General features: G+C 46.8%; 1 protein-coding gene across 1 annotated transcript; it reads right to left on the reverse strand.

Moving 5' to 3' along the window:
• Positions 1-79: 79 nt before the first annotated feature.
• On the reverse strand, positions 80-2,996 carry LOC310796778 (myocilin-like; the record flags this gene model as incomplete). Its single annotated transcript, XM_083659012.1, has 3 exons — positions 80-873; positions 1,117-1,221; positions 2,507-2,996. 3 exons carry the CDS (start codon positions 2,994-2,996, stop codon positions 80-82), a joined length of 1,389 nt encoding a protein of 462 aa, XP_083515138.1.
• Positions 2,997-11,253: the final 8,257 nt, after the last annotated feature.

Here is an 11,253-nt window from a genome sequence, read left to right on the forward strand (position 1 = left end):
TCATGTGATTCACATCCTCTTACATCAGCATGGTTCATCATCACAGTCCAGCAGGCACCAGTTCCTCTGTCTGACCTCTTCAGCTGCTGACCCTGCCCAGCCTGACATCATACGTGACCATGTGGAAGTTGTCCCAGGCGTACAGCTTCCTCTGGCTGTAGTTGTAGTCCACCATGCTGTTGTAACGGTACTTGTTCTTGAGCGGCACGGCGACGGCCCGGCCCGTGCCGTTGGCCGTGTCGAACACGTAGTTGACGGTGGTGTTGGGCGCGGTGTAGCTGGCCACCGTGTACAGGCGGCCGCACACCATGAAAGCGTTGGCCACCGTGTTCTTGCGGATGTTGGTCTCCCAGCTCTGCCTCACCTCCAGGCTGTCGGGGTCCAGCCGGGAGACGACGATGGCGCCCTTGGCCTTGCTGGTGCTGTAGATGGCCCACAGGCCCTGCTCGTCCACCGCCAGGTCGATGTCGGTGTAGCCGCCCCAGGAGTACGGGTGCTGTCCGTGGAAGCCGGCGTGGGGCAGGTCCCGGCGGGCCGCCAGGCTCTCGGAGGCCAGGTCGTAGCGGATCAGGGTGCGGCTGCGGCGGCGCTGGTAGTAGAGGGAGCCGCGGTACACGGTGGCCCCCGTGCTCTCCACGGGCTCCGGCAGGAGCAGCACCTTCATGGGGAAGCCGCGGGAGAGCTGCTCCATGTCTTCATAGGCAAAGAGCTGACGGACGTCTTTGCCCACGGCGTCGATGCGCCACACGGTCTTGTTGGTGTAAAGTGTGCCCGTGGGCTCGGGGTCCTGCAGCCACACGCCATACTTCCCTGTGATGCCGTCGGCCTTCTTGTGTAGCACGGGCTCTCCCACTGACACCAGCTCTCCACAGCCTGGAGGCACAGAGAGAGAGAGAGGGAGAGGGAGAGGGAAAGAGACACACTGCGTTTGCATTTGTTGCATATTTACAATGTGCACAAAGGTGTTGATTTGCGTCAGCATTTGGCATTTGAGTCATTTTCAACAGTAGAATTCCAAAAGGCCATAGCATAAAGCAAGATGTTCTATTATAATAGGCCACTAGAGAGGGTGCAAGTGCTTCTGGACAGAAAATATCAATATGAGCCAAACTGTACCTGTGAAGTTGTGACCTGCTTCAGGAATGAGGCGGGATGCAGGAACCTCTGTCACCTCAGCCTTCATCTCCTGATAGGCTGCACTACCAAACTCATAGGCGGGGTCTGGAGAGACAAGACAAATAAAATATAAATATGCAGAATGATCTTTATTTATTTATTTATTTATTTATTTATTTATTTATTTATTTATTTATTTATTTATTTATGCATGCATGCATGCATGCATGCATGTATGTATTTATTTATTCATTTGTTTATTTATTTATTTGTTTATTTATTTATTTATTTATTTTTGCCTATTGTGCAATTATTAATTTGAGAAAAAAAAAATACTATAGTAATAAGCTACAGATAAACAAGTCTAAATTGGTCATTTTGGGAGCCCCAGACAAACAAACAGATAAACGGTGTTGGGCAGTAACTTGGTTACAGCAATTTAGTTACTGTAATTGTATTATTTCCCCAGTAAGTAGTAATGCAATGTAAGGGATCGCAATCTCCAAAAAGTAATCATATTACTACTAAGTTACTAATCCAAGTCCGGTACTGCATTACTTTCTCTAAAATTATACTTTATACCTAAAACGAAGTGTGGAGATACTGTAGGCCTGGCTAGGCACATATATAGAAAGTATGCAGTTTGGCTGATTGTTGACTCCTCCTGTAAGGTTAATTATTGTTCCAATAAAGTGGATTCAGTTTTAAAAATGAGCTATAGCTAAATAGGAAGGGGGGCGGGGTTAGTTGAAGTAATATAGAAAAGGAACGAGTATGGTAACTAATTACTTTTGCTACCAAGTCACAAGTAAAGTAATTGTATTCCTTTTTAAAGGAGTAATCAGTAACTAATTACACTTCCTGAATAACTTGCCCAACACTGCAGATAAATAGTTCAGTGTAACATGAGTCAGTGGTAGGCAGCACACACTGGCAACATCAAAGTCAAAGTGGCTTGTTTATCTGCCTCACAGCATGGCAGATCCCCTATAACCCCGTTATTGCTCCCCCGAAAACGATCAACCGCTTAAACGGACACGCATGAGTGACGAAGCCATAAAAGAAGAGTCTGTGTTGTAAATTCCGATCCCCTTACCTAACTTGGGACAGAATGACCTGCTGCCCCTGCAGACTTTTCATAGCCTCCTCAACCACATGGACATCCATCAAAAACATCAACAGATTCCTTGAAAATGGCAGTGACACATGCAAATAAACACTATACATACAATGAAACATGCAAATAAACACTATACTGTACATACAATGAAACTATGTTAATGTTTCATTCATCTCGCCTCCTCAAAGCACAACTGAAAACTTTTCCTTTCGGCGTACCTAAATCAATTCGGGGTTTGATTTCCATTAGTGACTGATGTACTGTACATACCATTGGCAGGGCTCTGGCTGATTCCCTGCTGGCCCCCTCCAGAGGCATGGCTCTGTTGACAGGGTTTCTGCCTGAGGGTCTCTGCCTCCTGGCCCAGCTCCGCCAGCCTCCTCTGAAGCTCCTGGACCTGCCCGCTGAGACGCGCCTTGTCCTGTTGGAGCTGGCTTCTCTCCCCCGTCACCTGGGCGTACGCCTCCTGGAGACTCCCCTCTTGCCCCCCGGTCCCGGCTTCTCCCTCTTGCCCGCTCTCCGCCACCAGCCGGCTGACCAGAGCCTCCAGCACGGTGAGCCGGGAGAGGACCCCCTCCTCCGTCTCTGGTGCTCCGCTCCCCCCGGTGCAGCCGGACTCCTCTGGGCTGGCCACGGTGAAGGTGTACTGGCAGCGTCCCGTGTGGTCGTTGGAGCGGCGCAGGGAGGCTCGGTCGTCCCGCTGGCTCTGGCTAGCCAGCGTCAAGCAGGACAGGTACAGGAGAAACACCTGGAGCCACATTCTGATCTTCTGCTTCTTTATGGAATGGATGGAACTGTTTCTCTTCCTTCTCTGTCCGTTCAGTGCCTTTTCCTCCCCCTTTTTTTTTAAAGACTCTTGATATTGTCTCCTGTGTTTGTTTAGCTGGTCTCTTCTCTCCTGAGGAGCTCTGGTCAGTGCAGGTCAGGGTCTGAATTCCAGTAAAGCTGAGAGGTGGATATTTATACAGTCAACTGTCAGAGTGGGAGGGGACGACGAGTGTGTCAGGCAAGGCGATAGCCGAGGGGTGTGGAGTGTGTGTGTAAAAGTCCACGTGTTTTTCGGGGCAGCCGAATGGGACAAGCAACGTGAATATCACACAGAATCTGTGGAAAAATACACAATTTTATGTTTGTTTTTTCCTGTGGAGAATCGTCTCCTTCTGTCGCAGCGGTCGGTATGTCTGAAGGTTGTTTTGACTGGAGAGCATCTCTTTATGTGTCTACTGGCTGGAAATGAGAGCCGTATGTACCTCCGTGATGGATGCTTTTACTATTGATTAACCACCGTGCGATTAACCGTTAAGTCCAGTATCAGTGGAAGTGATGCCCTGGCTATGGTGTTAGATTTGGCCTCGAAGGGTCTGTCAGTTTGTCCTTCAGATTCCGAGCAGGTCCAGAAATCGGGCAGAAATGTCAACCTGGGTCACCAGCACACCTGAGGGCACACTGGCTCTCTCTTCCCCCGCACCGCCAGGCCAGCTGGGCAGGGTGTCTAGACTGGCACAGGAGGATAGGCTGTCTGGCTGGCTGGGGAACGGGCATGTGGTGCGGCCGCTCTTTCTTTCTTCCAACCAAACCTGTACTTTGCACGAACCTCAGAACCATAAATCAGAATTCAGGGCTTTTTTAATAGTGGACACATTATAGTGGAAACCAAAGCGTTTTACTGCATTCTCCTCATCCCTCCTGGTTCTCTTCACGTGCCGAGGCCTGTGACCCACCTGTGTCCCGGCCCTCCCCAGTCCCTCTGTCTCCAAGTGAAACGTGTGTTTGGGGCCCCTATAGAGACACGCATAGGGTTGTGGTCTGGTCTTTTGGTGTGGTACAGCTCAGACAGCAGAGAGAGAGAGAGAGAGTAGAGGGGGAATAGTAAATATATCATCACTGGAGTCCAGCGCAGAGGTGCCCAGTGCAAATATGCAAAAATCATTACTCGGGTCTCTATGGGACTAAAGGCCATTAGTCAGTGCTATGAGCTGGTAACACTTCTCCTCATGTCTCCCACGCCTCCTTTCCACTCATCCTTTCCCTTAATCGATTAGTCTGGCCTGCCAAAGCCTTGTGTGAAGTCCTGAGCACGTCACAAGCAGCTACTGTAGGGAGCATGTGTCACAGTGTTTGGTTCCACAAGATCAGTCTAGAGCCTGGTTGGCGCGCCGTCCATTTGACTCCCCATGAAAACGCAGCAGTGTCCCACAGTAGTTCCGCCACTGAGGCGTCTCTTATATAACATACTGGGAGCATCCGCTTTTACTTAGTCCCAACTCCTCTATGGGCCCTAAAGTGGACGGAGAGTCACAACGTGTGTGTGCTCAACATCTTTCACAGGCAATCTTCTTATACCCAAGTAAAGTAGCCCTAATGGGAGCCAGGACTCGCTGAGCTAAGAATGCACGTTCTAAATGATGATGGCTCCCCCAGTTTACTACAGCGGCTTGGGTCTCTTGCTGCCTCTGACTAGTCTTAGGATGGCTCTCTGACATATGGTGTTTCTATGTACTGAAACCTTGCAAAGGTAAGTGTCTTGGCATGTGACTGGAGCCGTTGCACTGTTCCAGATGTTCAGCGCCAACAACACAACAGCATCTCATGTTTACTGTGGCTTCAATGGAGCATTAAACGTGGTCAAAAGGAAACCTGACACACAGTAGCCCTCACACGTAGCAATGTAGAACATGTGTTTGTGTCAGGTGATGTATCTGTATGGAGATAACTGTAACATTTCTCACATGGAGCAAAATAATCTGTGAATGAATTCATATTCGAGGTCAAAGAGAATAAACAATAGTTATAGTTATATCATCAGATGGAGAGTGGGGAGGAAAAGAATATGGCATCATAGTTATTTTTTTGCCAACTATTTTAAAAAGTGCGATCCCAGAATCTCTGGCCGTGCAGGTGGGATTTCCACTGTTTTGAAGGGAAACTACGGCTCCATTCGGCGAAATGGGAATGACATAATATGCAACAGGAAAAAGAGGAGGGTCTGTGTGAGCTCTTGGGCATCGCAGGGAACAAACCAAGCAGATGATGAGAGAAACAGTGGGATTGCCGAATCAGTAGAAGAAGAAAGTGGAAAATCAAACGCTTGCCACCGGAGCTGTTTATACAGCGCCCAGTGCGATTTGATCACTTTCTGTTGACTTACAAGTCAGGAAAAGGGATATTTGGAGAAACTTTGGGGAAAACTAGCTTGGCGGCAAATGATGCGACGTACCACTTCTCTCACTCTCAGTCAGTAGCCAGGCCATTAAGACAATGACAACATCATTTTCCAGTGGCAGATGAACATCAAGAGGAACACCCGCACACAAGATGATTGCTCATCGGCTTGCCAGGTGTGACGTGTTGCGTAACATGCATTTGCATGAGCACAGGCTTGGCTTTGTGGTATACAAGGTGAGGCAGACATGAAGCTGTCCATCCTCAGGCCAGGAGGAGGCTGAGCGCTCAGGCGAGTCTCACACCCTCGGAGCACGACCTCTCTCCTGAAAGTAGGCGACATTGCCTTTTCCCTAGGCTAGCAGATGCCTCATCATCATATTGTAACTCCAAACAGCCTGAGCTTGAGAGACCGGCTAATCCTATAGTGAGAGACGCCGAGAGAAACAGTGCAAGGGAGTCCGGAGACTGGGCACGTGTTGTGATGTAAGCTGTCAACAAGTAGGCTAAATGAGTCATGGCTTTTGATTCATATACTGCTGGGAAAGGGAGTGAACCAGTTAGATTAATGAGAAAATGAGCATTACGACCTGAGACATGGGCATGGTTACAACAAGTCGTATTCCTCCAATCAGAAACACAGAGTGATGACACTCATACTGCACATGCTCAGTTAGACCCTGCCCCCACTAGGAAGACAGAAGGCACATTCAACATCTGCTGATGCATTTATTAAATAGAAAAAACATGTTTTGGGGATATGAAAGTACAGTTTTGTCATACTGTCCTGACATTTTAAGCTACTTTAGTTTGAATCATCGTTTTGTAGACTTCTAACGTGACATGTTAGCGTGTGTCAAGGTCATTTATCAGGCCGAAGTACAGCGGAAAACTGCGCAAACGGTCTACTCCCCGCCATGCTCGGCATTTATCAATGTCCACGTGAGTGCAGGCCACGGTGAAATCTCACGGCAGCTCTCAGCCCGTGCACGCAAGTTAATAGAGCCAGCGTGGACGTGCAGTGCAGTGTTTCTCTTGCACCTGAATGGAGCTCTCCATGGTGCTGAACCTGTGTTCACTCATTTTGGCCACTTATGAGCCATTTTCGCTCATTTAGACGGCCCTAAAGACCTACTTCAAAAAATCTGGCTCCTGTGGCCGGACACAATTTCTGCTCACACACACGCGCACACAGACCTTGCATTTTTATTATAGGATATTGTGAACGATATGTCATATGTAATCATCTTTAAATGGTATGGGTAATTCATAGACAGATGTAAGTTTAATATATACAAATCTGGTTGGTCTATTGAGTCCAAATAGTCTCTGAGTAACAGAGAAATGCAAAAAGTGTTGCAACCGTCCCCAGTCTCCCCTAGTACTGTAGCTCTGGATGAGGAGGGTGGGGTGAGGGTGGTTGAGTGTTCACTAAATGGGCCTCAGAGGGTCGGGTCGGCATGAGATGTTTTCGTGGTAAAGCATTATAACCTAGCCTGCTGTCTGTCTGCGGACTGCGAGGCTGTAATCACAGTGGATCACTAACCGCTCTGCCTTACAATGCAGTAGGTCTCTGACAGCCCCATACAGGTGTTACACCACAGGCTCTCATTAGAGACGCAGACAGACTGGCAAGGCACAACAATGTCCTTTGCAAAAACACAGGCAGTCACACACGCACAGATTCACATACACACATACACACATACACACATACACACACACATAGATCTGATTGGCAGAGCCAGATGGACAGCTACAGGAAGTGCTTACTTATCTCACTAGACCAGTGGTAGCAAACATGGGCACCTGCAGAGAGCCAATGAGGTGCCCGCAGGCCACGTTCTACAAAAATATGTTTTATTATTCATTTATTTATGTATTTATGTATTTATTTCACTCAATAATGCATGCATTTTAAGTATTTTCATAATACTATACTTTTACTCTTACTTGAGTAATTTTAATACCAGATATTCTACTTGAGTCATTTTAAATGAACACCGAGTAAATGAGTAAATTCTGATTTTTGTTGACTGGCCAATTGAATTAGACAGGTGTGGATGATCAAACTGTAATGATCCCCATCAGCACATTAGTTCATAGTGAAATCTCAGTTTCTTTTGGCACTGCTGATAGCCATTATATATACGGTAGATTACATCCCCCCAAATATTGCCGTGTAACCTATCCATCAGTCAGTGTGTGTCGCTGTTTTTCTCTAACATTACGTCATCTAAATACACACTGTAAAAAATAATAGAATTCCTGCTCATTGTAATTCCAGTAATGTCTCCTCAGAGCATTGCCCTTGAGGCACGTTGTTTCGTAAGTATAGCTTTATAGGATTCCTCTGGTTGTAACACATACATTTAACATTTTCAATAAATGCCTCTTTTCCCACCAGTGTCTCAAGCACACACTGGCATTCCATCTGTGTGTGTGCGTGTGTGTGTGTGTGTGTGTGTGTGTGTGTGTGTGTGTGTGTGTGTGTGTGTGTGTGTGTGTGTGTGTGTGTGTGTGTGTGTGTGTGTGTGTGTGTGTGTGTGTGTGTGTGCATAATGTCATGCAATATTATGTGAGTTGGCTGTTTTAAGGGGCATATGTTATGTAACGGGGCGACTGTTTTTCCCCATGGATGACAGTTTAACAACAGAGCTCTTTGTCTCCGGAGCAGACCAGGCCAAGCTTTTGCAACCTTGCTGTCAAAGTAGCTCAAAATAGGAAAATGGAGAAAAGGGTGAGTCAGTTTGTTTGCCTCTGACTGGGCTTGATGCCTACAGAACAGCTGAACAAGTGGAGCCAAAGTAGGTTACAATCCTTCCTAACCTAAACATTCATCTCTTTTCATTTGTCGATGGCAGGCGATCATTATTATTTCTCCTTGGCGCATATCAGTAGCCTTGTTGTAATCTCATTTGAGAGAGGAAGGAGAGGCAGGGTCAGCTAAATTCACTGTATTTCTGGAAACATGTCAATCTACCAATTCTAGCAACTGTGTCCAGTGTCTGGGACGTTTAGGGTTACACTGTATCTGTGGAAAACCATGATCTTATACTTGCTTTTAGTTCTGGTGCTGCTCAGTCAGAATGGTTACAGTAAGATCATTTTGTGAGCGCTAACGAGCTCAGCAGACATTCCCGTCCTCTGTCCAAACAGCGCTGCAATGGAGCATGGGTAATGGATGATTCAGGACGAAGACGGATCGGCGCACGGGGACCGACATGTTGATATCTGCTCTCCCCCCGGCCTCTCTTTGACCTCAAGCCAATAACCTCTGGCTGCTCTCCACAGCACACAGTCATTTGTCTCTCATCCAATTTACACACACACACACACATACATACATTATATTCTATCTTATATAATAGGAGTGAGGGGGCCATGGGATGTTTTATTAGGGATGAAGTGGTGTCTGCCATGTCAGCTGAAGAGGGCAAATGTCAATAGAAATCGTTGCAGGGCTGGGATCAATTCTGTTTCAAATCAATTCACAAAGTGGATTCCTTTCTTTTTTCTTTTCCCCCTAAAAGTCTTTTGTTGTAGAAGTATTGTTATAATCAGTGTAGACTCATTTTGAATTGAGTGATCTGAAAGTGAATTATTATACTACACTATACTAAACTACACTGCACTAAGCATTCCACTACACTGCACTAAACTACACTGCACTAAACTACACTAAAATAAACTACAATGCACTGCACCACACTAAACTACATTGCACTGCTCTACACTAAATGAACTTTATTATACAACAGTTAGTTCCGGGCCGAGCAATTTGATTGGACAAGAGGGATCCATCCTACCAGTGCCGATATTTCACGATAACACACTGGCGCTTCACTGTGTAGATCACTCCGCTTCACAGCTGCTATAATCAACAAAACGCTTCACAACTGTAGAGTAGACAGTAGTAAAGTAGACAGCCTGCAGTTAATTAGGCTGATTAGGCTACATTTTTGGCAAAGCAGAAAGCTGAGGGGACTACAGTATTTTTGTTGGCGGAGGAATAAATAGAGAAATCATATATTTTCTCAGCTTTTTGTCATTTTTTTAATCAGCTTTGTTTAATAGAACTGTTGTATAAAAGCAATATCACACTCGAGGTCGTGCTGTTGTTGTCTAATATCGGCACTGCTGTGATTATCTTCGGCACTCGGCCTGCGGCCTCGTGCCTGCGACCGAATCACAGCAGTGCCGATATTAGCCAACAACAGCACTCCCTCTCGTGTGATATTGCTTAATTGCACTGCACTATACTTAGAGACTACTATACTATCAAAGTGCTTCATTTTTGGAGTGGCAGTAGCTCAGGAAGTAGAGCTGTCCCTTGGGAATCGGAAGGTTCCCGTTCAAGGCTGCCTCCTCCAGGCAGCCTTGAACAGGGCAGGTCAGTCTTGACGTGGCTAAAAACAGCTCCACCTATTTCTCAGCTTTAAACAGTGACCTACAGACGATCTCTGTTGCTGCCCCAGATAGCCTACCACAGGAAACAGGATACTTGTCACGAGATGAGAAGGGCGAAGGAGTGAAGGAGACAGACAGAGAGAGAGAGAGAGAGAGAGAGAGAGAGAGAGAGTCACTGGATACCTCTCCTCACATTGGGCCATCCTTTCTCTGACAGGGGTCACAGGGGTTAAACTTGAGAAGGAGCACAGCTATGAGATCCAGTCAATCTGTCAATAACTCTTCCTAATATCCTAACGATACCGTAGTCATCTCCACTCTTTTTCTGAAAACAAAAAAGTTGATGTAGCCTAACTTAACTTTCTCAGAAGACCTAATCCTATAGGGAGGGACTTTGCTGAGTTTTGCTGTGTAGCATATAGCCTACATAGCCTACTAACATTAATATAGAAGTACAATAAATATAATAGGCCTAAATAATTTAGTTAGGATTACTATTTATCTTTCTGTTAAGGATGTTTATCAGAGAACGAATAAATCACAGTCTTGTAGTCTATTAGGCCCCTAAACAGACCGACCTCAGTTGTTAGTCTAGGCCGTTACTGCCACCTACTGACATTCCAACACACTACAGCGTGATGTGTCGGCAGGACCAAGCTGTGGTGGCCTGACCATAATGGGAAGGGCAAATAACGACTAAACCAATAGGATTTTACTTTCATAGACGTATTTTTGTACGGAGAGTGACGCACAGGACCTTGGCTCTTGTGCGGTCCAAGCCTACCAGGTGTCTTCTCAGCCTGTGTGAGCAATATTCGTCCGAGAGATCCTTCCTCTGAGATCATTCTGCTCAGGATGAACATGTAAAATTGATGAGAGGCTGAGCCGATGTTCACAGCCAGTGGAGGAGAGATAATGCTCCACAGATGTTAGCTGGAGTGAGGTTAAGACAGAATGGCAGCGTCCTTTCCGCATGACAGCTTCCAGCAGCCTCGGCCTGCAATGGCATTGAGGGGCCACATCACACTTTTTACCCTTAGTGGAAAATATGATTCATTTTTCCAGTGCCAGTGCTACAGGATGCAACAGCCTACGTGTTGTTGCTGCATTATTCTACAGCAAGCAGGGCAACAGAAAATAACTGCACCACATATGAAATGACAGTAGCCCATGTATGAAATTTACGACAGCTGATTTCTGTTCTCACTGCAGGGATCTGAGAGCGCATCCAGTAATGTTGCAGCGATGCGCAGCCGTGCCGCATGACTCACGACGGGCAGAAATGGCACGGCTGTAAACAGGGGGCGGGCTCCGACCGGCCTAACCTGTAGCCGCTCGGCCAATGAGACGCCGCGTTTGTCTGCCTCGCCTCCAAATCCGCGGCTCTCATTGGTCCTGCGGCCGCGTCGATCACGGTGCCGAGGCGAGGCGCAGCTTCGCAATTA

Source organism: Poromitra crassiceps (assembly GCF_964638095.1).
Source record: "Poromitra crassiceps genome assembly, chromosome: 23".
Taxonomy (NCBI): Eukaryota; Metazoa; Chordata; class Actinopteri; order Beryciformes; family Melamphaidae; genus Poromitra; species Poromitra crassiceps.